General features: G+C 40.5%; 1 protein-coding gene and 1 pseudogene across 10 annotated transcripts; both read left to right on the top strand.

Moving 5' to 3' along the window:
• Positions 1-3,394: 3,394 nt before the first annotated feature.
• On the top strand, positions 3,395-22,109 carry ARPP19 (cAMP regulated phosphoprotein 19). 10 transcript variants are annotated; one of them, XM_059701026.1, is made up of 6 exons: positions 3,441-3,520; positions 3,741-3,795; positions 5,630-5,763; positions 15,141-15,209; positions 16,939-17,061; positions 17,919-22,109. In XM_059701026.1, exons 4-6 carry the CDS (start codon positions 15,168-15,170, stop codon positions 18,087-18,089), a joined length of 336 nt encoding a protein of 111 aa, XP_059557009.1. In that variant the 5' UTR covers positions 3,441-3,520; positions 3,741-3,795; positions 5,630-5,763; positions 15,141-15,167; the 3' UTR covers positions 18,090-22,109. The 10 variants fall into 10 exon arrangements, with proteins under 10 accessions (XP_059556974.1, XP_059557040.1, XP_059556991.1 ...); XM_059701037.1 differs by having other exon boundaries at positions 3,462-3,520; positions 5,617-5,763; XM_059701008.1 differs by lacking the exon at positions 5,630-5,763 and having other exon boundaries at positions 3,426-3,520.
• On the top strand, positions 20,059-20,159 carry LOC132224277 (U6 spliceosomal RNA; annotated as a pseudogene).
• Positions 22,110-26,775: the final 4,666 nt, after the last annotated feature.

A 26,775-nucleotide genomic window follows, 5' to 3' on the forward strand; every position in this document is an offset into this window, starting at 1 on the left:
GGATTAATCACTATGCTTTAATTATGTTCAATTTGTAACAATGAAAATACATCCTGCATATCAGATATTTACATTACAACTCATAACAGTAGCAAAATTACAGTTATGAAGTAGCAACGAAAATAATTTTATGGTTGGGGGTCACCACAACATGAGGAACTGTATTAAAGGGTCGTGGCATTAGGAAGGTTGAGAACCACTGCTTTTAAGGGTAACTTTTAGGGCGCTTGTCTCTAGTGATTGGTCCACACAGGGGGTGTGGCGGTGGGGAAGTGTTGGAGGAATCATTAGTCATCACAGCTGGTCCCAAGGTCAGCCATAGCATCGCTTGTCTGGTTTTGCTGTTCTTCTAGGCTTGGCGCTGAAGCACAACTGAGGTCTAAATGTATTTGATGTGGGTCAGAACCTCATCATCCTGGAGGTTTAATGTTTAAGAGCTATTCTTTGCCCCCCCCCCCCTGTTCATTTAAGGGACTAGCAACATGACAGGGGAGGAAAGGTCAGGAGACCGTCTGAACCCCGCATGGCCAGCAATATGAAAGGTCAAGGGGGTCTAAATCGAACAACCAGTGATATGCTAGGGCAAGAAAGGTTACTCTGGAGACGAGGTCCTTGTTTTCCCAGCTTTGCCTGTTGCTAGGCCCCCTGGGGCTTTCTGCCCAGTGACCTTCTGTGCCTGGCCTGTCATCCTTGCTCTGCTCATGTCTGTCTGTTTACTACAAAGGAAGGAATGTCCTTGTCAGAGTTGGCCTCTCGAACCCTTCCCAAACCTCTTCCTTTTTTGAACAAAAAGGAACCACATACTAAACCTGACAAGCTCCAGGAAGTCCTGCATGACAGCTTTACAAACTCAGAGACCTAAAGTAACCACATAGGATGGTCTGAAATGAACACTTCTTTTAAATCCCCACCCAAGGATACTTACTCCATTGGTTTTTACAGAGAGTGGAAGGGAGGAAGGAGGGGTAGAGAAACATTGATGTGAGAGACACATCGATTGGTTGCCTCCCAAACACACCCGGACCAGGGCCAGGGATTGGACTGCAACCAAGGTATGTGCCCTTGACTGAGAATTGAACCCGAGACCCTTCAGTACATGGGCCGATGCTCTAACCACTGAGACACCAGCCAGGGCTGAAATGAAAACTTTACAAATAAAAGCTGTTTATGGTATCTTTTTGCACCTACCGCAACATACCTTTGGAATGGGTGGGTAACTTCCCTTTTTCCAGACCTCTCAGGACACAACCAATGCACCAGGGCAGAGACCACAAATCCTCTCATTGTTATTGTTATCGTGTTAATTGTTGACTGTTAACTATCCTATACCCACCTATATAAAAGAAGTATGTGTCTACCATTTTACTTTTCACTCAATCCCAGAGGGTTTCTCTCTTTGCTCTCTCCTGCCTCCCTAACCTAATGGATGTCATGTAACCCACTTATGTCTTCTCTTTTGACTGTAATGTATAAAATAAGGTGCAATACTTCCATTCTCTGGACCATTTTCTCAATCCGTTGAGATTTTGCTTCCCAGCAATTGTTTATAGTTTGGCTCAAATAAACTCCCCAAGTCCTCTACAGGTTTGAATTTTGTTTGTTTGTTAATCCTCACCCGAGGATATTTTTCCATTGATTATTTTTGTTGTTGTTGCCTCCCCACAATGTGCCCGGACCCGGGTGGACCGGGATTGATACTGCAACTGAGGACCTGCAACCGAGGTATGTGCCCTTGATCTGAATGGAACCTGAAGCCCTTCAGTACGGGGCTGACGCTCTATCCACTGAGCCAAACTGGCTAGGGTTCTCTACAGGTTTGAATGTTTCTTACATTGACACTTTCCCCCAAAGGAGTGCAGTGTAACTCTTGTTTTTTAAGTTGCAATCCCAGTACAATTCATCCTGAGATTCTAACCAGGACAGCCTGGTTGAGTTTTGATGGTTTCCAAATTCCCACAGAATTGCAGTCATCTGTTGCTTTTCACTAGTTTAACTCTTAGAAGAAAATCTCATTGCCAGGTGTCTGAGAAACACTTCATTGGAACCTGTATTGCCAGTAGCTATCAGATGGCAAGTAGCCTGAAGATTTGCCCTAGCCCCTTTGGCTCAGTGGATAGAGTGTCTGCCTGTGGACTGAAGGGTCCTGGTTCAGTTCTGGTCATGTCCCGGTCTGCCCCAGGAGGCAGCCAATCAATGATTCTCTCTCATCATTGATGTTTCTCTCTTTCACTCTCCCTTCCTCTCTGAAATCAATAAAAATATATTTAAATAATAATAAAGATGTAAAGCCAAAGGATTTGGCAGTCAACACATTGCAGACGGATCATGAGAATTCTCACTTCATATTCCAGTGTTTTACAAAGTATCATACTTTAAAAATATATTAGCTTGTAAGAACATGTAATAAGTAACTTCAAAATGCAGTGGGTATTTAATTTTAAAGCGTGCCTTTAACATTTATGTAAAACGTTGTTTGTACTCGTTCAATAGAAACTTATCTGGCCACTGGGTAAAGCTAGCAATAAAACAACTGGTCCTGGTCCGCAATGTGTTAAGAAAGCCATGGGCAGCGTTTGGCTGCAGCAGTTTCAGTAAAGTCATGGGCATGGGACCCCCCAGTAGACAAATGAAGAGAAGTTGAATTCCTTAGTCAGATATTTATTGAATGTTTAAGAAATGCTGGGCTCTGGTCTGAAATAAAAGCAAATATGGCCCTAACCGGTTTGGCTCAGTGGATAGAGCGTCAGCCTGCGGACTCAAGGGTCCCAGGTTCGATTCAGGTCAAGGGCATGCACCTTGGTTGCAGGCACATCCCCAGTAGGGAGTGTGCAGCAGGCAGCTGATCCATGTTTCTCTCTCATCGATGTTTCTAACTCTCTATCCCTCTCCCTTCCTCTCAGTAAAAAATCAATAACATATATATATTTTTAAAAAGGCAAATAGGTACGAGGTTCCTGCCCTGATGTGGCTTATCTGAGCAGAAAAGTTGACATTAATAAGGGAATAACAATGACTGTCTAACAGTGTGCGTTGTTGAACTACCCAGAGAGGTGGTAGTGTTTACTAAAGTAAGAGGAGGATCTGACCCGGTGTAGGGCTAGGACGCTTTCCCGAGGCAAGAACGGCGGCTGGGGAGTGAGAGGCCAACAGGTGAAGGCAGATTAAGGAGATGAAGCAGGAGGGGAGCGCCTTGTGCGGGGCAGCAGCACCGAGGCCCGGGCGCCCCGAAGGAAACCTGCATGGCTGCACGGCTGCACGGCTGCGCGGCTGCGCGGCTGCCCGGCTGCACGGCTGCACGGCTGCATGGCTGCACGCTGCAGGGCCCAGAGCGAAGAGGAGAAGGGACCGGGTGGGGCTAGGGAGGTGGAAATAGGCCCGGAAAGGCGGGGAGAGTCGGCTCCACCTACAAACTCCAAGTCCCAGAAAGCACCGGGCAGACGGATGTGAGCGAGGCGCGAGCCGCGACCCTTGAACGGGGAGAGGAAGTGCTCGGGCATCGCGAGCCGAGCGGCGGGGCCAGGTGGGCTGGGGCGCGGCGGGCGCGGGCGGTGGCGGGCGCGGGGCTCGGGAGGGGGTCGCCGAGCGCCCGCCGCTCTGTGTCGTCATAAGGTGCCGGCCACTTTCGCGGGCGGAGGCGGAGGCGGCCGGGCGGGCGCTCGGAGAGCGGGGCGGGCGGGCCTGCGGCGGCCGGCGGCCTCGGCCACCGGTAATTGCATCTTTTCCCGGCGTCTCGTCTGCAGAGAGAGCAGTATGTCCGCGGAAGTCCCCGAGGCAGCCTCCGCGGAGGAGCAGAAGGTGAGTGCCCGGGGCCGGGGGCCGGGGGCGCAGCGGGCTGTGCCGAGGCGCCTGGGCCGCGAAGGCGGGACACTCCCTGATCCACTGCCCGCGGCAGGTCGGGTCCTGAGCGCCAACGTGCCGGGAGTTTGAACGTTCGCCACGCCTTTCCTCAATAGGCAGAGCCCAGGCTCGGTTCCGAGGTGTGGAACCCACATTTCCCGTGGCTTCCCCTGGCCTCGGAAGTTTCGTGTTGCCCTTGGAGAACGGCTGCCCTGCTGTGTAGCCTGCGCGCTGTCCATGCCCGAGGCGGCGCCGGTTTGGGCGGCCACGGGTGGAATTTCAGGGCCAGCCCCTGGTGGCCACGGAGTCTTTCTTGGTCAGTGATTCCACTCGTTGGGCGTCAGTCTCCGAGGCTGTAAAGTGAACACTGGGGCTTGCTCCATACGGTAGTTTGCAGGGTCAGAGAACGGGTAACTTACGGTGTGGAACGCCGTATGTGTTCACAAACGCGAGCCGGTGATCATTGCACATGGTCATCGACTAGGAATTAAAATTTACCAATTTAGTTGATAAGGTTTTTCATGGGAACATAGGAATATTTTGTAAACTCACTTGTAATATCTTTGTTATGTAGGGAAGTATGCCATGGATCCTTATGATCCACATGACGAATATACAGGCTCTAGATTTTATCTAGGCTAGTGCTTGCCCCTCCCGCCATAATTCTGCTGCCCTGCCCTCCTGGGTACTTGGGGCTGGTCTACAGATGTCCATGATAAGTTGTTTCCTAAATTGTTCATGAAGCGTTACCATCATTTTCTTTAAAAAAAATTCAATCTGCATTCTCATAAATAGGACTTGTTTTAACCCTTGGACTTTGTAAGGGGCATCTAAACCCATTCCACGTGTTCTTAACTACGTTAACTTTTTCTGAGTTGGATGGTTCTGTTGTAACATTACTTGTAAAGTAACTGGAGCAAAACAAAACACCTATAGCATAAATAATAGTCCAAATTACTGCATTATTTGGAAATATTCCAATGAAACTGTTGGATATTTCTCACTTTGTAAAAAAAAAAAAAGGACTTTGGGGGCAAAAAAATATATAGGTTAAAGAGTAAAATTTTTACAGGCTTGTCTGATGTACATTAGTACGCTTGTCATTTTCTTTTGAGATTTGCTAGTATGTTGCCAGAGTGTAAAGTGCTGATTTCTCCAGTATAAATGCTTTAAGTTGGAACAGCCTAATCCTATGTTTCAGCAATGTTAAGGATATCTTCAATATCTTCTCTTCATGAGTGTCTACATTAAAAAGTTGTTTCAGGTCCTTTGGTTGTAGGCTTGTTGTCATTAATACCAAAGAGTGTTAGTAATATAATGTCCCTTGAATTAAGAATTGGCTGTAGATGTTGAGTGCCTGTAACATGGATACCATTCCTAAACATGAGGAAAATGTGCAGAGTCACTTCTGTGTTCCTATGGGCCAAGTCACCTGTTTTTTTCTGTTTGGAAGAATAGTTAGATGACCTAAAACATTGGATTATTGTCTGTGTACCCAATTGACCTTTCAATTAAAGTCAAAGTGTTCCACTAAAATACCTTTATAATTTCGTGGTACTTTAGCCTCTGAAAAATTAAGGCAAAGAGATGAGTACTGCATGGAGTAAGAGCTAGATCACTATTTCTCTACCTGAGTAGTCTGAGTACCCTTTTTAAGAGAAAAAAAATCAACAGAACTATTTCTTATTGGAATATTAAATATACTCAAGCATAAAAAGAAGTTCAAATACATATCTTTTATACCACTCTAAAACGAAAATTAAATACAAACAAAACCAGTCTGTTATTTCAGAGTCACATGGAGTTTTGGTGAGAATTTCCAATGTATCGAGAATATGGTAGCAATTGTTAAAGTTCAGGAGCTTTTTGAGTGTGGCAAGTTAACACTTCCAAGACCATATCATGACTCAGTTCTCCTCATAACAAGTAAGTTGTGTGGTTATTTAACTGTAGAGTCATAGGTACATTATTTAAGTTGTAATTCAACTCTGTTCTTTTCTCATCTTGGACAATAGGAGTAATACTGCTGAGTCTGTGGTCATAAATGAAGGCCCAGAGAAGGAAGTCACATAGCTCTCCTTAGGTATGAGACGGCAATTTAGAGGCCCCAGAATATGCTTGTGGATAATCTCTCAGATTATCACCGACGTGGAAACAAAACATTAAACAAGTTTTAGCAGAGGCCTCATGGACTTATTATCCGTGATCGCCACTTTGAATACCACTAAGCTCAGACAGACATGCTCTTTGGTCATGGGGGTGAGGAGGTATGTGGAGACTTAAATACATAATTGTGTTTTCATTGAGAGTATCTTGAGCTCAGGGACCTTTAGTTAGTTAGTTATAGAGGAAGAGAGAGAGACATTGATCGTTGCCGTATGCATCATGGGGTATCGAACCCACAACTGGGCATGTGCCTGACTGGGAATCAAACCCTTCACCTTTTGGTGTATGGGACGACAGTCCAACCAACTGGGCCACACTGTCCAGGGCAGGGACCTTCTTATTTGTCTTTTCTCTCTTGTCACCTAGCATAGTACCTGACATTGTTCAGAAAATGTTGAATGAATTTTTCTCAGAACTTTTCAGTTGAAACTATTGCCAAAGTATTACTCTAATACAAATGGAAATGCTAGCACTATAGTTAAAAAAGGGGGCGGGGGCAGTAGAGAGAACCCTAGCCGGTTTGGCTCAGTGGATAGAACATCGGCCTGCAGACAGAAGAGTCCCGGGTTCCAATCTGGTCAAGGGCACATACCTAGGTTGTAGACTCAATCCCCAGTCCTCGCTTGTGAGTGGCAACCAATGCATGTGTCTCACATTGATGTTTCTCTCTGTCTTGCCCCCTTCCTTTCCACTCTCTCTAAAAATCGGTGGGAAAATGTCCTCAGGTAAGGATTAATAAAAAAAGAAAAAAGAGAGAGGAATAGACCATGGCAATATAAAAATATTAGCTTAGACCTACTTAAGTCTTAATGAAAAGGGGGAGGGGTGTTATAAAATAAGCCACAGGGATGTAATGTACAGCACAGGGAATAGAGTCAATAATATTGTAATAACTATGTACAGTGACAGATGGTTACTAGGTTTAGTGTGGTGATCACTTTGTAAGGTATATAAATGTTGAATCTGTATGTTGTACACCTGAAATGAATATAATATAATGTATGTCAACTATAATAAAAAATAAATTTTTATAGCTGTGCCCAGGCAGGGCACATACTCAGGTTGAGGGTTCCATACCCAGTTGGGATGTGTATGAGAGGAAACCAGTCGATATTTCTCTCTCACATTGATGCCTTTCTGCCTCTTCCTTACTCTCTAGATGCAATTATTTTTTTAAAAAATAGACTTTTATTGATTTCAGAGAGGAAGGGAGAGGGAGAGAGAGATAGAAACATTAATAATGAGAGAGAATCATTGTTGGCTCAGTGGATAGAGGGATGGCCTGCAGACTGAAGGGTCCCAGGTTCGATTCCAGTCAAGGGCACGTGCCTGGGTTGCATACTCGATTCCCAGTGTGGGATGTGCAGGAGGCAGCCAATGGATGATTCTCTCTCATCATTGATGTTTCTATCTCTCTCCTTCTCCCTTCCTCTCTGAAATCAATAAAAGTCTATTAAAAAATAATAAAATAGAGAGGAACCAAGATGGTGGCACAGGTAAACACCGGAGATTGCTGCTTCGCACAACCACTTCAAAAATACAACTAAGGACGGAACGGACATCACCCAGAACCACAGGAAGGCTGGCTGAGGGGAAATTCTCCAACTAGAAGGAAAGAGAACAGCATACCGAGACTCAGAGGAGGCGCAGTGCGGAAAATACAAAGGTGCGGAGGTGCGCACGGAGGGCGCGGTTGTCTGTTTCAATCAGGAGGGAGTCTCAGGCTCTGAGCTCCAGTTCTGGGCGAATCTCTAGGGACCCAGACTCAAACAGGAGAAGCGGGACTGTCTGGAACTCGAGGGCAGCTTTCTCTCCGAGGCTTGCAGCGGTTGCTGGGACTCTGAGAGGCAGAGCCTCTGGGAATGGGACTGAGAGCAGCCATAACTGCTCGCTCCACCCGCACGGTTGATCCCCTGGGACCCGCCCCGCCCAAGCCCTGCACAGAGCCATTTGCCGGATAGCCTCAGGCAAGGGCTAGGTTAGCACCTCCCCAGGGGACAAAAGTTCTCCCACTGCAGACACAGCTGATTCTCACAGCCAGTTGGCCTGGAGGTCAAATCACCCCCAGTATTTCCTACAACAATCAAGGCTTAACTACAACAAGACTGCGCACAAAGACCACTAGGGGGTGCACCAAGAAAGCATAAAAAATGTGGAGACAAAGAAACAGGACACAAATGTCGATGGAGGATATTGAGTTCAGAACCACACTTTTAAGGTCTTTCAATAATCTTCTAGAAACTGCTGATAAACTTAATGAGATCTGCAAGAAATCTAATGAGACCCTCGATGTTGTGATAAAGAACCAACTAGAAATTAAGCATACACTGACTGACATAAAGAATATTATACAGACTCCCAACAGCAGACCAGAGGAGCGCAAGAATCAAGTCAACGATTTGAAATGCGAAGAAGCAAAAAACACCCAACTGGAAAAGCAAAATGAAAAAAGAATCCAAAAATGCGAAGATAGTGTAAGGAGCCTCTGGGACAGCTTCAAGCATACCAACATCAGAATTACAGGGGTGCCAGAAGATGAGAGAGAGCAAGATATTGAAAACCTATTTGAAGAAATAATGACAGAAAACTTCCCCTACCTGGTGAAAGAAAGAGACAAGTCCAGGAAGCACAGAGAACCCCCAAAAAAAGGAATCCAAAGAGGACCACACCAAGACACATCATAATTAAAATGCCAAGAGCAAAAGACAAAGAGAGAATCTTAAAAGCAGCAAGAGAAAGAAACACAGTTACCTACAAGGAATACCCATATGACTGTCAGCTGATTTCTCAACAGAAACTTTGCAGGCCAGAGGGAGTGGCAAGAAATATTCAAAGTGATGAATGCCAAGAACCTACAACCAATATTACTTTACCCAGCAAAGCTATCATTCAGAATTGAAGGTCAGATAAAGAGCTTCACAGATAAGGAAAAGCTAAAGGAGTTCATCACCACCAAACCAGTATTATATGAAATGCTGAAAGGTATCCTTTGAGAAGAGGAAGAAGAAGAAAAAGGTAAAGATACAAATTATGAACAACAAATACACATCTATCAAGTGAATCTAAAAATCAAGTGAATAAATAATCTGATGAACAGAATAAACTGGTGAATATAGTAGAATCAGGGGCATAGAAAGGGAGTGGACTGACTATTCTCGGGGGAGAAAGGGGTGTGGGAGATGCGGGAAGAGACTGGACAAAAATCGTGCACCTATGGATGAGGACAGTGGGGTGGGAGGGGGGTGGAGGGTGGGGTGGGAACTGGGACTAGGGGAGCTATGGGGGGGAAAAAAGAGGAACAACTGTAATAATCTGAACAATAAAGATTTAATTAAAAAAAAAGTGTTTTCAATTCAGAGCCCAATGTGCTAAAGCTATCAGGTGTTTAGATAGAAAGTTCCTTAGCTTTATTGAAACAGTTCGAGTGTACATCGTTGTATTTGTTGAATACCCTTTAAGTGGCAGGCAAGCAGCAAGGACTTAGGATGACTACAGTATTTTTCCAGAGAGGTTGACAGTATTGGTACCTTTCTGACAATATCCTAAAGGATTTGTTGCTTTCATTAATCTTTTCTATTTATTCACTAATCAGTGCATCAGTGAATTATATTGCTTGGCAGATAGAGGAGAATTTGCTTAGAGTGGCTAGATTTTTATTGAGTAACTTTTCTGCTGAAGGCTGAACAATGGTATCAGTCATTCAGACTTAATATCAGCCCATGTCAGACTACAAAATAATCCTTAGTTATTGAATGTCCTTTTATATGCATATATTTATAACTTATACCCCACCTATTTACCAAAAGGATAGCTAATGTATTTCAATAGACTAGTTCACAAAAATGCAAGTGCCTACCATTAGCAAATGTTAGGCCCTGTTCTAGTATAGAGTATACAGTGAAGATTATTTGGGGGCAGAGGTACTTGTCAAGAGGATAACTGTAGTTTAAAATACGGTTTTAAATTATTTTTTGTACTTCATAAGCATATCTGTTAGGATATCCTGAATTTCTGCTTTCTCAGTTTGTGCCTAGTCAAAAGTCCCAGAATCCTAATGGTACTACTCCTTCTTCCTCCCCCTCAAAGGTCAGCTAAATCCACTCACTTTCCAGCACCTATTACTAAAAAGTAGTAAAATTGCTGCATAACACAAAGGCTTCTTGGAGAATAAAATTTCAAAACCAGATTTGAATTTTAAAAAATACTTCTTGATTAAGCATGTCATTTCCCCTCTTTGTTGAACCTCTCTATTGTATCTTTGTTTTCTGTTTCATTAATTTCTGCTTTTTATTTTCTCCTATTCTCTTTCAGTTCCGTTCTTTGTCTGATTTCTTAAGTTAGGTGCATATAGCTCACTGAGTTTTGTTTTTCCCTCTAATATAAGCCCTTTAAGGGACACTTGTATCCCACAGATACGTTACATGTAGATTTTTTTATTAGTGAGTTCCAAGTATTTTTTTTAATTCCCATGATTCCTTTTTAAACCAGTAATTATTTAGGAATGGGTTCTAATTTCGAAATGACAGGGGTATAAACAAATTTTTATTATTGACTTTTAACCTAATGAATTGCAATCATAGATGGTGGTCTGGATCAAAATGGTTAAGACTTACTTTATGGTCTAGTTCGTAGTCAGTTTTTCATTTGTGCTTGAGAAGAAAATGCATTTCAGTTGTTGGGTAGAGAATTAATATCAGGTATCTTGAAAGCTTTGTCTTTTTTACCTGTAAATAATTGAAGAAGATACATTGAAACCTATACTGATTGACTTTTCACTTGCTCCCTGTATTCTGTCAAATTTTGCTTTATATATTTTGAGGCTTCTTTTAGAGACATGAATATTTAAATCTTCTGTCTCCTAATAATGCTTTTTCTCTCAAAATCTGTGTTATCTGATCTTAATATAGGTGTGCTGGCTCTATTTTGGTTAACATTTGCCATGTGTTTTTTTTTTATTTTCCCATGTTTACTTTCAACTGTGATCTCACTTATGTATATAGATTTGTTGTTTTTTTAAATATATTTTTATTTATTTCAGAGAGGAATGGAGAGTGAGAGAGAGAGAGAAACATCAATGATGAGAGAGAGTCATTGATTGGCTGCCTCCTACACACCCCCTACTGGGGATCTAGCGCACAACCAAGGCATGTACCCTTGACCTGAATCTAAGGGACCCTTCTGTCTGCAGGCTGATGCTCTATCCACTTAGCCAAACCGGCTAGGGCTATAGATTTCTTTTTGTACTCAGAAAGTGGCAAGGTTTTATTTTAATCCAGTTGCTAAATTTAAGTGGACAGTTTATGTTTATTGTGCTTATTTACATATTGGGTTTTATTTCTCCTATTGTACTTTTTTTTTGTTCCTGCTTTTTTCCCCCTCTTTTCTTGCCCTTCTTCTCCCCCCTCAAAGCACCCCCCCCCATTGATTGATCTTTCTTTCATTTTACCCCCACTAGAAGTTATATACTTTGTTTCTGTTATTTAAATGGTTCCCTTTGAAATTTTATCATGCCTCCTTAACTAAACAGATCCTTAAATTAATATCATCAATTCTTTTCTAAACAATACTTAAACTCTAAAAATCCTGTGCTGTTAAATAGTATTATTGTTTGTTTGTAACCATACGTATTAAGGCTTTAAAATTAGAAAAGTATGTTAATAAAGCTGGGGGGAAAAGTAGAAAAGTTACTAGTTTGTCAGTATACATGCACATACCTATTTCTTTGTTTGCTCTTCTATATCTCAAGTCTTTTTAGAGATTTATTTTTATTCTAGCTGAAATAAATGTTCAGAAATAGTCCTGGTTGGTGTGGCTCAGTTGGTTGGAGCGCCATTCTGTGCACCCAAGGGTCATAGGTTCCATTCTTAGTCAGGGCACATACCCAGGTTGCAGAACCTATCAATGTTTCTCTTTCTCTCCCCCACTCCCTCCCTCTAGTACCTCTGGTAAGCAAATTCCCCCTCTATTCCCCCTCTAGTACCTCTCCCCCTCGCACTAAAAATCAATTAAAATATATTTTTAAAATTTATTTCAGAAAGGAAGGGAGAGGGAGAGAGAAATAGAAACATCAATTAGGATCAAGCGCGCAACCTGGGCATGTGCCCGACTGGGAATCGAACTGTGACCTCCTGGTTCATAGGTTGACGGTTAGCCACTGAGCCACTACGGCCAGGCTCTAAAAATCAATTTTTTAAAAATTAAATGTTTAGCCCTAACCAGTTTGGCTTAGAGGATAGAGCGTCGGCCTGCAGACTGCAGGGTCCCAGGTTTGATTCTAGTAAAGGGCATGTACCTTGGTTGTGGGCACATCCCCAGTTGGGGGTGTGCAGGAGGCAGCTGATCGATGTTTCTCTCTCATCGATGTTTCTCTCTCATCGATGTTTCTAACTACCCCTCTCCCTTCCTCTCCGTAATTTTATTTTTTTTATTCAATAAATATATTCAATATATTTATTCAATATATTCAATAATATATTCAATAAAATATATTTTTTAAAAAAAATAAATGTTTAGGAATTCCTTTGAAGGATGTTCAGAAACATGCTGTCACACCAAACTCTGTGTTCCCTTTTGCATTTTTTTTTAACATGGCTCTAGGGATAAATTGTTTATTTACCTGAATTTATCTGTTGGTGTCCTGTCTGGAGGATAGAAACCTGTTTGGGTATTTTAAACGAAAGGGGTGTGATTTAGGGGATAAGTTTACAAATTATTAGAAGGGATAGAAGAGCAATGGTTCCAGTGGTGTGGGAAAGCTGCTGACCCTGCAGGAGTGAGCACCATTGTGTGAGCCCAATGTCCTCCATACCCACTCTCATGGAACTGCCACAATAGCCTCAGTTATCTGCTCCATGGCCCCTACAAGAGCTCCTGCTACATTGTTAGTGGCATCACCAGGAACAGAATAGATTCTTGCTTGCTTGCTTTTTAATCTGGTGTAGGTACCACTGACAGAACCTAATAAGAATGCAGTTGGGGAAATGTCATTTCAGGCTTCTGACTGTAGAGATTCAGGGGAGTTTTTAGAGAAGGGTAACTGGGCTGAATGCCAAAGGACCTCCCTGCCATGTTATTTATACTTCACGCTACAGCAAATGTGTAGCTGTGTTGGAGTATTGTTGAGCGTTCAGCCAGGCATTTGAATTTGCTTATCAGTGAGGTCCTAGAACTGTCTACATCTGCAGAACATTAAGAATGTTTGCTTATGATTCATGAAAAGTATCGATAGTATTTACTATGTTTAAAAATGTAATTTACTATGTTTGGTCATCTCTTCTCCCTTTGGTATTAAATGCAGCTCAAATCATGAATCCAGCTACGAATTTTCATCTGGCAGGGACTTGCCATTGTTACGTATTTGGCAAGAAAGTTCAAGAAAATCCATTCTCAACCTAAATTTTCTTTTCAGCTGTAGTTGTGGTTTTGCCCAAAACATTCTTCTAGAGTATATTATTTTAATTGAATTGAGCATGCTTACTATTATATGTAAATGTATTCCTTATTGAGAAAGTTAGGGAATGCCAGATAAGATGGCATATGGTGTCCAATTTTTCCTCCTTATATAAAATGGGGAAATCCTGAAGAAACACTGCAATTTAGGGAATGTTGCTGCCCCTATGCCAGAAATCTTAGATATAGAGAACCGATATTCAAATCAAAGGAAGAAGCAGAGAGTGTTTATTTCCTAGGCCCAAGAAAGCTGGATGGTTTCCGTGGAAATGTGGGACTCAGTTAACACATTTGAAAGCTTGAATTTTAAAGTTCTGAAAGACTGTAATCAGGTTGGCGTCCTTTCCAGCCCACATCCAAATTTAATGTCCACCAATTTAAAAAACAATTTTACAGTGACCTCAAGTGTAGGTCCTTCCTCCCAGTTCCACGTCTGAATTGTAACACTGCTAATACCCTGGGGCCTGAGCGAATGCTGAAACACTGAGAAGAAACTGCAGGGACCCAGCCCACCTCCTACATTGAGCTGGCAATCTTAAATTTAAAGTTAGTAGGGGTGGGATGAGGGCATGTGACAGGGTAGGGGAGGCTGGGGGAAGGTCAATGGGGGATATATGTACTACTATGTGTAATACTTTAAACAATAAAATATAATTAAAAAAATAAAGTTAGTAATAAGGCAAAATCGCATATAACTAAAACCCCCCTTGAAAAATCCCAACAAAGTCATGATCATATTGGAAACTTTCCCATCAGTTCTCAGTAGGTCAGGTATTCACTTGTTGTCTGGTGTTTGAACAGATGGCTGGGCTGATTCTTCAGGTGATTGCCAACTGAGGAGTAGGCTTGTGTTGTAGAGGCTAAGTTTTTCAACACTAGATTGATAAGTACATAGATATGCTTGCATTCTGAAAGACACTCAGGGATTGAGATCATAGGAATGCATCACACACCTCACACCAACTCTCTGAGGCATACCCTTTAAAAAAATGTTTTCAGAGAGGAAAGGAGAGGGAAAGAGAGAGAGAGAATCATTAATGATGAGAGAGAATCATTGATTGGCTGCCTACTGCACGCCCCCAATTAGGGATGGAGCCTGCAACCTGGGAATCGAATTTTGACCTCCTGGTTCATAGGTTGGTGCTCAACCACCGAGCCACACTGGCCGGGCCTGGGGTATAGCCTTCTTGAATGGAATGACTGGCAGAGTCACTGATGCTCTTTAGAATCTCTCTTTTTTTAAAAAAAATATATGTTATTGATTTTTTACAGAGAGGAAGGGAGAGGAGGGAGAGTTAGAAACATCAATGAGAGAGAAACATTGATCAGCCGCCTTCTGCACACCCCCTACTGGGGATGTGCCCACAACCAAGGTACATGCCCTTGACTAGAATCGAACCTGGGACCCTTCAATCTGCAGGCCGACGCTCTATCCACTGAGCCAAACCAGTTAGGGCTCATTTTAGAGTCTTATCTCTGGCTGAGTCCACCTAGTTGAATTTTGTGTGCATCAAGTGAGTGAATGATATGACCACTTTAAAGAGAATAAAAATCAAAATAGATGTATGAAACTGCAGCATAAAAGGAGGAAAGTAAACACTTGAAGCAGAAGGGAGCATATACATACAGGAAACCCCATAGAACAAGTGTATTTGACAACAGCTGCTTTTTTCTCAAAATCCTCTAAGACTAAAATTGAGAAGATGTAACAACACATGAAGCTGTTCAAGATGAAGGAGATATTGATGCTATTTAAGGTGAATAAAGCTGATTATAAAACATGTATGAATATAATTTTGAGGAAATTGGTACAAAGTTTTTTCTTCACTTCCTAGATTGATAAATTATTTACTTGTTATACAAGAACAGTAGGCTTGACATTTATGGATTTAACCTTCCTGCTTTTTGACTGTTCATAAATAACCTGGAAGAATTGGGATATGCAGAGGTGTGTCATTTTGCTGAGCTGGTATGTAGAGTACATTAGCTAGAAAGTGCACCTTGCCATTGCCCCCGCCTGCCTTATCAGGGTAGTTCTGTTTTTCTCGATTCATTCATTCTTCCACACTTCTTGCCATAAAACAATGAACACTGCTTCTTTATAAAATGCTGGTGGCCTGGTGCATGAGACTCATGCACATTAAAAGGGAATTAGAGGAAATATTTTAATATTGCTATTTGGCCTTTCTCTATAATAGAAGTGTCAGAAATGAAAGAAAATTAGTAAAATGTATAAGAAAATCTCTCTCCTGTCAGAGTCTGGGGTGTGCTGCGGGACCCAGAGTCAAGTCCCCACCCACCCGCGTGCTCCTCGAAATCGTGGGAGACCCAGACCCAGCCAGCCCCACCCCCATCAAGACCCGCAGGGCAGGGGGCACAGCCTCTGGTCCCCCGGGCCAGTGCCCGAGTTGGGGGGGGGGTGCGGCCTCAGGTCCCCGGGCCCCAACACAAGGGCATGATGACCATTTGCATATTAGCTCTTTATTATATAGGATAGGGTGGCTTTTGGGAAGAAACTAGACTATATCAGGGCTGGTGTTAAAAATGAATAGCCTTGCCCTGGCCAGTTGCTCAGTGGTTAGAGCATTGTTCTGCACACTGAAGAGTTCTGTGTTCGATTCCTGGTCAAGGGCACATACCTGGGTTGCAGGTTCAATCCCTGCCCCAGTCAGGGCACTTGTGGGAAGCAACCAATAGATGTGTCTCTTTCACATTAATACCCCCTTTCTCCCTCCCCCCCCTACTTCCCTCCCTTCCACTCTACTAGTAAAAATCAAAAAATATGTCCTTGTGTGAAGATTAACAACAAAAAAAGTGAATAGCCTTAAGATATTGACAGTCATTGGTCAGAAAACACATTTTCATACATGAAAGAATGGAATGTTTAGTGTGAATGGGGTCATTAATTATGGGGCATAATAGGTAATAATATATACATATATGAAGACTGATGAAGATGATGTTTCTCTCTGTTACAAATGTCACAGTCTTCTGTAATGAGTTATTCAGGAAAAAATGTGCTGGTAACTAAGCTGCTGTTAATTTGTATTAAAGAATCTCAGGAGCTTCCAATCATTCAGGGTTTTGGATAAATAGGTGATCAAAAATATCTTGTGTATTTTAACAGTATTAAGATGATTTTCCATATATAGGCAAAGAGTTGATGAATTCCATAGAAGGTAACTTAACTATAAATGTATTATACATGACTAACAAGGAATGGCAAGCAAGACTTCAGAGCTGAGTTACCTTGATATTTTTATCTACTGTGTGGGGTGTTGCACACGCATCACACAGCTATAATAGAGCTATCACATGGATCATTGGGGAAAGAAGATAGAGATGTTTTAAAAGCTTCTGTGTTTCATTTTTTAGTCAGATGCTGCATTATTTGGCATTAGACAACTAAAGTCAGAATCCAAGTATTGAAAGGTGGGTTATTTTAAATAACTGAATTGTAATAAAGAAGTAATTTAACATTTTTAGGAAATGGAAGATAAAGTGACTAATCCAGAGAAAGCTGAAGAAGCAAAATTAAAAGCAAGGTATCCTCACCTGGGACAAAAGCCTGGTGGTTCCGACTTCTTAAGGAAACGATTGCAGAAAGGGGTAAGTTCTTTTGTCTAGTCTCCAAATACTTCAGCTCTGTAACCTCAGTGTGCCGATAGGGTTTGTGACATGGGTATCTGCGTGTATGTATAGCTCTGTGTGTGTGTATGATGGTTTTTTCCGCAATGTTTTAGTCTATTCATCCTATGATAAGAATTAAGAATCTAGGATTCTTTTATCACTTTTAGCTATAAATTATTTCGAGCATGTAGAAAGGTTAAGATAATATAATAATACAGGAGAACCCATATACTCACCACGCAGATTTAACAGGTTTATGTCTTGCCATAGTTACATAAGCTTTATCTTTGCAAGAAAGAAAATGTAGCTATACTTAAACCTACCACATGTGTTTGCATATCACCTTTCTCCCTTTTCTTCAAAAGCAGCCACCATCCAGATGCTGGTATTTATTCTTCTCCTCATTGAGTCTTTGTGTTGTTGTTTTTAACTTTTACCTGTTTTCAAGGTGATTTCTACATAATATCCAAAGGCTTAAAATACCTTTTATTTGGATGAAATGAGCCTGCTTTTTCCACTAGTAAATGAAAGGCTTTCATTTCACTCTTTAAGTCCAGGACTGTTCCTTCCTGGGTGGATTGATGAGGAAGCTGATGTCAATCCTGAGGCTTCTATACTGAAACTAGAATGATATAAGTAAGCCTGAAGAAAGGGTTCTTGCCTAACTTATCCGTTGGCTGACTTGTGGCTGACAGAGAGATAGCTACTTCATCTAATTTTTGTTTTTGCCTAGATTTTGTTAGAATAACTTATACTGGCAATATAGAGTCACATCTTACACCAGTGTCATTGCATATGAAAGCTTTTAAATTCTCTGAAATTTGTTTTTCTTGTAGCAGAAATATTTTGATTCTGGAGATTACAACATGGCTAAAGCAAAGATGAAGAACAAGCAACTTCCTGCCGCAGCCCCGGATAAGACAGAGGTCACTGGTGACCACATTCCCACTCCACAGGATCTTCCTCAGCGGAAACCGTCCCTGGTTGCGAGCAAGCTGGCTGGCTGATTAAAAGAGCTGAACTGCATGCACCTTCTAATTCCCATTGTTTTTCTGTCACTCCCCGCTCTTTATTTCCTTCCACTCACAAAGTCATTTGAGAGTGACAGCTTTGCAGGTAGTGGTAGTGTGTGCTACTATTATAAGGGAAGATACGTACATGTAAGAGGTTTTGATTAGTTTAACAGTGCACTGATGAAGAGAACATGTTAGAGCAGCATAAAGTAATCTACTTGAAAATAATTGTATATATTACCTAACTGCTAGTGTAGGGAGGTCCTAACAACTACCAAGCAAGTTTTACAATTTTAATGGTTTGGCTTTCTTTAATTCATCCTAATTATAGCTTTGTAGGTTGCTCTTATTTAATTAACCTCTATTGTATTGATTTCTTTGGTATCTTCCTTTTGGATTTTATAAACAGAAGTTTAAGACCACAAGTTGGACGAAAAGTCACATATTTCAAACACAAATAGATGGGGCTCCAAAAGATTTGTATTTCTGTGCTTGGACTTGAATGGCCTTAAACCTGTTTCAGCTTTAACAATAGAAGTTTACTTGGGCAATATTTGCCCATTCTGGTGTAACTTATGTGACGCTAGTGCTTAACAACTGCCGTTGAAGCTAATATTCTTCTTCAGTTCTATAGTTAGAATACCTTTTGTTGTTAAAGATATGAATGAAGTATGCATGTGCATCGACTGTTGAATTCACTTTTGTGCCATTTTTGTAAATACAATAGTTTTGCACAACCTCTCACAAATGTCTGTATTAATTTCATATATTAGAAAGTAGATGATGTGCCAACCAGAAGCACAAAAGTTCCTACACAAAACTCTGTATGTCATTAGAGCTTTTGTATAGTAAGAGTAGTTTACAATCCTGGGCTTATAGAATACCAAACTGACATCTTTGCTCCGTCTGCCATAGACTTAAGCTTTTTCATTTGTTACTAATATCCATGACATTCAGTGGCCTTGTGCAAATATGATATGTTGCTTAGGCATATCTTTTGTCCTATGCAGAACATTTCATTTTCTCTTTTAGGGAAATTGCAACTCATGTAATTTATATAAACTTTTAAATGTAGAAACCTTTTACTTCCACAGTCAGTTTTGGGGACACTAAAATAAAAGGCTTCAAAGCTCTGCCTCCTGTGGCCCCTCCCTCCTTTTTTTTCTTGCTTCTTTGACTCAAATATTGGGCTGTGCTGGTCAGTCTGTTCGGAAGCATAATGTCTATATCCTTACTCTTGAAACTTGCTCTGCTGAATGCTGGATTTTATAATGATGTTTTCCTTACATTTTAGTTAGCCATTGTTATTCCTATATTATTAGTATTTGACAGTTTCGGTAAAAGGAACTTGATAATGAAACAAGTTCTTGAGAAGACTGGCCCGAGAACCTATGTCAGGATGAGCTGAACTCTGGTAAATAATTTTAAGGAATTCTGATGAGCTAAGTGAATTAAGCTTGTGACGATTAATGTACATGATAGGTGGAACATAGTCATACTAAAATATTTAGATGTCTTGCTTCTATAGATGTCACTTTAATAAAATATCAATTTATTTTTACTTGTGTTTTTATCTAAGAACTTCAACAGACTTTATTAGGACAAATTTACTGCTCTTACAGGAACTCTTCCCATAAGTCGTCGTAATGTTCTGGTGTGAAGAGGATCAGTAATCAGATGATACTATTTTTCTCTTCATCCTTGACTTGCACAGGGCCTCCCTTCTTTTGGGTTCAGGCACCTAAATCATCATAGATGGTGCTTTGAGTATGGCACCTGCACTTAAAGACAGCCTAACGCTCTGAGGAAAGCTCACTGATTATCTTTGTGCTCTACCCACCCCAAAAAGCAGAAGTGAACAAAATCAGTAATGTGTTCATTTGTAATTTTAGGAAATGGGAACAAGTAGGGTATTCCACAATACCTATAATTATTGCAGGATCAATTTAAGAATTACAAAATAGTGCTGACTTTGGCACACATACACTAAAATTGGAAAAATAGACGTTATCATGGTCCCTGTGTAAGGATGACAAGCAAATTCATGAAGCGTTCCATGTTTAAAAAAAAATTACAAAATACTCCAAAGTAGAAATTCTGCAATATCTAGTTTTTTAAAATGCATATGTGCAAGCTATCACCATTAAATCTATGCATCAGAAATGAATCTGAAAGATCAGAGAAACCGTATTATTCTTGACCATGATAGGACTCCTGCTGTGATTTGTGACAAGTGATGTAACGTCTGCTTGAGTTTTAGTTTGTAAAATACAAAGCTGATATTTAACCTACCTCAAAACTTGAGGATCTGTGAAATACTGAATAAGTGCCCAAAATAAAATATTGTTGATTGTCTTTTTATTAAAAATTTCCTCATTAAACCAACCTGCCTTCTGTAAAGTCACAGTGCTTAAAATCTCAGGATTTTCCATTGGGAAAGGCCTGTCATTAAGGATTTGTAGGTATAATTGCTTAGCCTCCGTTATTGGTGCTTGGGATGGAGAGGTTTTCGCTTTCTGTTTTTGGTTCACCTCTGCTCGGTTTGCTGACATTTGCAGATCATTTCACCACTGCTAGAATGAAGATTTTGACTAGATGAGCTCAAACATAGTCATCCATTTCTATGATTGCAGAGTTGTGGTTTGAGAGATGGCTACTTTTAATTGTCCTGTTTATTATAAACTAGAAGCCTGATGCACAAAATTCGTGCAAGGGGCTTGGCCCCTGCAGCCACCTCTGCCCCCATCACTGGGGCTTTGTCTGGAAGGACATCTGGTCTAATTAGCGCATTGCCCTTTTATTATTTTAGATGAATGCTGAAGTAAAGTGAAGATAAATACTTCATGAAAGTCTTGGATAGCATCTGAAATAAATTACCTGTTTCATGTCTAGTAGCTCCTACTTGATAGTATAGTTTTGAGAAACATGCCAGTTTTGAAAGCTACAGCTGACTAAAATAATTACCGTTCTTGGCATTTGGAATAGTAGTAATGCTTGTTGGATTGTTTTTGATGAACTAGAAGGAGCATATTTGCAGTCTGTTTACTAGTTAGTCAACCCTTTTGTGCTGCTGACCTGGTAAGGCCTCTACTTGTTTTACTTCAACAGTGGGAATTAGTCACTCTTTTTACTTGATGTAACAAAACCATACCTCTGAATATAACTGATACTTTTTACTAAATCAGATGTATTCTTAGTCCAAATTAGTGATGCTTTATCAAAGTTGAAATGTAATCTCAACTTAAATTGTGTTCTAAACTTGGTGTTTGGTGAGCCAGGAGCAAGGAAGCCTATAGGAAGAACACATCTGAGTGGCGACTAAAACAGTTTCTCTGGTGGCCTTTTCACGTCCCCCATTGTCCAAAAACATGTCCACTCTTTTTCCTTTTTCACCTCATTTTACTGCATCCCCCATCCTGACTTATTTAAGCCCTGACGGCTTTCATTAAATGGTATTTAGGGCTTGAATTACCAATCTTTACTATTGTTCCCAATAGGTTACAATTAAGGACACATTTTTAATGTTCTAAAACACTATCTTAATCTGAATAATGACCAATTTGAGCCACCATCCCAGCTCTCAACTCAGTATACACTGCCAGTCTTCCCCACCACACCTTGTAAAATTAAGATCTCATTCTGGTATTGTTAAAATAAGAGTAAAAACACTGATTTTAATAGTTTTGGTCATTTAAGTAGGTAGGCCTATATGTTTTATTCTGCGAGTCACTGGTGGTGATGATAACCATTAATGTGTGTTTGTATTATTTTTCAACTAAATAGCATTTGAAAGGAAATATCTAATTCTTTTAATATAGCCTCAAATCTGTTACCACATCTCTTATTTGTGATGCAGTAGGACACTTTGTACTAAAAGGGCCAAGAGTGAATGCCTTTTTTGTTGAACATGTCTGTAGAGTTGGCAGTTAATGCTGAAATTTGTCAAGTAGCCCTTCCAAAATTATACTTGTGAAATATACAGAAAAATAAATTGATTTACTTAATTTCTACTGATTTAATTTGCAGTTTTTGTCTCATTAAATGTTAATGTTTTTTCAGTGTATTTTGTGAAGTTGATCCTTTTATATTTTGGCTATTTTTATATACAGAAAGAATTATTGCAGTCTTAAATTTTGTTTTAATTTAATGTGTATTAATGAGATTCTAGCAATTAACTTTTATCTTTGTGAAGGCTTTGTGTTTAAGGTAACATTAAATGTTTGCAGATTGTGAGTCTTACCCATGTCATGTATAAAACACACTAGTACAATATTGTCAGAGATAGAAAGATGGATGAGACAAGAAGCTTACATTCTGAAAAGATATATAATAGTATGTTTATTATATGTGCAGAAAATTTAATTCAGGTAGAAAGTATTACATTTCTTAAGAGGTAGAAATAAAGTTCCAGGAAATCTAGAGAAATGAGTTACTCAACTTGGGGGGATAAATGGGATGAATGAAATATCAGAGTAGTCTTACAAGTGGCTTTAGGAGATAGGTTGGTGTAGGCATGGGTTGGGGAAAAGGTAGGAAGGAGACCATTTTAAGTGGAGGGAATGTTACTTTCAAATAGTCGCCCAGCCAGTGTGGCTCAGTGGTTGAGCATTGACCTATGAACCAGGAGATCACGGTTCGATTCCCGGTCAAGGCATATGTCCAGGCTTGATCCTCAGTGTGGGGTGTGCAGGAGGCAGGCAGGCAGTGATTCTCTCTCATCACTGATGTTTCTATCTCTCCCTGCCCTTCCTCTCTGAAATCAATAAAAAATAAACAAAAGAACACAAACAGTCAAGGAGTTAGGAAATGTGGACCTGTATAAGGAAGATTAGATGGAGATCATGGCATATGAAGGAACTCTTGATTTTTCTCCTTAACACCCTCCTTTTCCTCCAGCCTTCAACTCAGGTGCTCTGACCAACCTTGCTTCCTCAAGCTGGGACCAACATCCACCAAAATCTATTGGAATTTTCGATTTATCTCCACTGCCACCACCATACCCCAAGCCACTAATAGTTCTTACCTGGATAGCTGGTGCAGTTCTAACATCACTTTCTGCTCCTGCTCCCTTCATGCTGTGCCCTTACCCATCCTTTCGCTCCACTCTGCTTCCATTTTTAACAGGTTATATAACCTCTTAAAATGTTCCATGTTCATTCCTGCTCCTGTTCAACACGTTTCTTTTCCATTAAACACTTCCCCTAGCTTGGCTGCCTCTTTTTCTTTGGATCTCAGCTCAACTTTTAACTTCCTTAGCGGGAGGTCTAATTCATTATTGTATCCTTAGCAGCTAGAAACAGCTTATACTCAAATGCTTGTTGAACAAGTAAAGTAAAATAGAATATTGGGCTGGAAATTTAAGTGGAAAACCAGATTAAGGGTATGGATACAGAGAGATAATGCTTGATTTCTCAGTCAGCCAAGTCTAGCTTTCATTGAAGTAGGCCTTTATACTCAGCATTTCGGTGAATGAAGAAATGTCAAAGAGCTTTGCTCTCAGAAACTTCACAACTGAAATTGGTATACCTGGTTTCCATGGCAAAGATGTATTAACTTGGCTGCTTCTCTGCTCTTGCTTGTGATCATGACCTTGCAAGCATACTTTATCTGATTTCCAAGGCCCTTTATTGACCCATTTCCAATGCATAAGGCTGATCGTGATGTATTTTAGGTTCTTGTTTTTCTGCATCTATACTAGCTAATGTTTTATAATGACTATGTATAAATGGAAGTTACCATTTGTTTGAATTACTGCAGACATTATCCCTGGAGGGTAGTCATATTTTAACGATAAAGATCAGAAGCAGACTCCAGTGGGCAGCTTTCTGCCAGGCCACACTTATAAGTTATAGAATACAAACCTTTCATATCTTCCTTAATTCTCAACTACTTTAATATCAATATTATGAGAAGCCCCAATCACTATGGATGTACTAGTTAAAAGATAGACTAAAAATATTCGTTTTCTTTTTAATGGTAGACATTTACTACTGATTATAAGATATATCTGTCTTGGAAACCTGTATATGGGTTAGGTACATGGCTCATGTTGTCAACTGGGGTAATTAAAATGGTCATATATAGTATTATTCCTACCAAATTTATTTTCTGCCAGGTTTATATGTAAACTTGAAAAACTGTTCATTATATTTGTAACTCCTGAATATATTGTTAAGATATTGCCAGCTAATTGCAGTATATTCCTATTCCCATGAGAGATGTTCTACAAGAGTCAGAAGCAAAGGGAGGAAAAGGTTTTAATAAGAGGGAGATGGTCTCCAGTGTGGAGCGTAGTACAGCAGTGAGAAGAGTACTCCTGAAAAAAATGCCAGGAAATCTGGAAATGGGTATCGCTGGTCCTTTGGCAAGGAAGGTTTCAGTAGAGAAGATATGTATGGGCGTGGGGCAGAGGAATAGAAGAATGATAAACAACTAAAGATGAATTAAAGGTGAGGATGTTCTTTTGAGAGATTCTGAAGTACATGAAAGAAGATTTGATTTTAAATGTAGGGAAGGTTTACGTATGGTTATAGGCAAAACAAAAAATACAGGGGGAGAAACCAAAGGAGGCAAGAACTGGGATTGAGAGTAGGCGTGAAGAGATCAGCCTTGCCATGTCTTCTGAAGCGTCAGAGGATTAGTGACCAGAGTTCAGGTGGGGAAAAGAAGCACTAGAGGATTGCTCACCGAATGACCTCAGTCTCATCCAGGTGGTGAGGTCGTTTTCAAAACTGAATGGAGCAAATGCCGTCCAGCGGAGCATCAGTCATAGAGTAAATATATGGCAAGAAATGATAGAACTGATAGTTGGTTCTAAATTAAATTGCTAGATTTCTTTTCCTGCTTCTATTAAAATTATTCTTGTGTGTGATTCTGAACTCAAGTAGTATAGGAGGGCATAGTGAAAAGCTTTAAGAATCACAAAATGTACTTCTATTACCGACTTTAGCTCTATCGAGGACTTGAAACAGTCAAGCTGTTTTGAGTTTTTTTCAGAGAGCTGCCTCCATTAACTCTCAAGAATACGTTTATACCACTGTTTCTTGATTTCTTAATTTTAGGCACAAACTACTGGTTGTCAAGACTGATGAAGATTTAGTTTACAGCACTTCCCACATTGCTCACGTCCTCTTCCTAGGATCATAATGTCACTACTTTTGATTCCTCTATGGGCTTTCTTTACAGTGTCAAATAATGTATTTTCACCTTTATTTCTTTTTTTAGTGGCTATCAACAGTATTTAGCCCTCTAATGTGTGAGATGACAACATTAACACCCTGATGCTTCCTTTGACTCTCCTCCCTTCTCTCAACTTTTGTCATCTGTATTCTTACATTATCCAGGTTAACAACATTTATGTTCTATTTAATAATCATGAATAGTCTTCAGCTCTGTAGGTTGATACATACAGTTCACTGCAGATCACAGCTTATACTCTGATTACATTTCCTTCTTAGTTTTTGTTTTTCTTGGTGTTTCTAATTATTATTTTCCCCTTGTACTTTTGGCTTCTATCATAGCCGCAATTATTTCATGTCTTCCATCATATCTAGTATTTTAGAGTCTTCCTTATGTTCCAGAAAACTCTCCCCTAGAGGCCACTTCTCCCTTGCTTCAATCTGAACTTGCTTTGTTATCCCTAATACACAGCTCTCATCGTGGGACCTAGCTGCCCTCCTGAACTGATTCCATTATTTTCTAGATTCCATGTAAGGCAACCATTGCTTGTTGCCTTTGTCTTAGTTCAGGTCCCTTAGAAGAAGTGGAAGTTCTTTATTTTTGAAAAGTTTAGTGAATAGTTATATGCATCATAAATATCTTTTCCCAATTTGTGGTTTGTCTTGTCTTACTAGGGATATCTGTTGATACACTTCTAGTTATATTTTAGTTAGAACTATTTCAAACATGCCTTTGTGAAAACGGATTAGTCTCCTCCCCCATGTGTTAATTGTCCCATCCTCTGACACACAATATCCATTTCCACATAACATTTTAGCATGTAATCACAGTGCATTCTAATTGCATTCATTCAGTTACTTCCTTTCCATGAAAAGTAACATTATTTTGCTGTAGCACTTACTTAGCCCAGTGCCTGACCATAGTAAGTGCCCAATACATATTTTCTGATAGAAATTACACCATTGGGAGTGTAGCCATTCCCATTCACCCTTGAGATATATATATATATACTGTATATATTAGAGGCCTGGTGTACAAAATTCGTGCATGGGTAGGGTCCCTAGGCCTGGCCGGCAATCAGGGCCAATCGGGGCCTTCCAGCTGCCAGAGCCTCACTTCCCCAGCTGCTGGCCATGGCCCTCCTTCATTCTGCACTGCCCCCTGGTGGTCAGCGCACGTCATAGTGAGCAATCGGTTTCCTGGTGGAACTCCCACTGGGGCAATTTGCATATTAGGCTTTTATATATATAGATATGCACATACACTATATTATGGTCAGGGCTCTTAATCACAAATTCATAATTCTGGCTCATTTGACCAGGTCACTTACAAAATTGTCAGAATGCTAGAGAAACAGTCTATTTTTAAAGATATATTTTTATTTTAGAGAGGAAGGGAGATGGAGAGAGAGATAGAAACATCAATGATGAGAGAGAATTATCGATCGGCTGCTTCCTGCACACCCTCTTACTAGGGATTGAGCCCACAACCCAGGCATGTG

Source organism: Myotis daubentonii, chromosome 1 (genome assembly GCF_963259705.1).
Source record: "Myotis daubentonii chromosome 1, mMyoDau2.1, whole genome shotgun sequence".
Taxonomy (NCBI): Eukaryota; Metazoa; Chordata; class Mammalia; order Chiroptera; family Vespertilionidae; genus Myotis; species Myotis daubentonii.

Coding starts and splice junctions, on each gene's coding strand:
- ARPP19 (XM_059700991.1), top strand. CDS start 3,751: ATGTCCGCGGAAGTCCCCGAGGCAGCCTCCGCGGAGGAGCAGAAG. Junction 3,796..16,938: donor CCTCCGCGGAGGAGCAGAAG/GTGAGTGCCCGG, acceptor TAACATTTTTAG/GAAATGGAAGATAAAGTGAC. Junction 17,062..17,918: donor GGAAACGATTGCAGAAAGGG/GTAAGTTCTTTT, acceptor TTTTTCTTGTAG/CAGAAATATTTTGATTCTGG.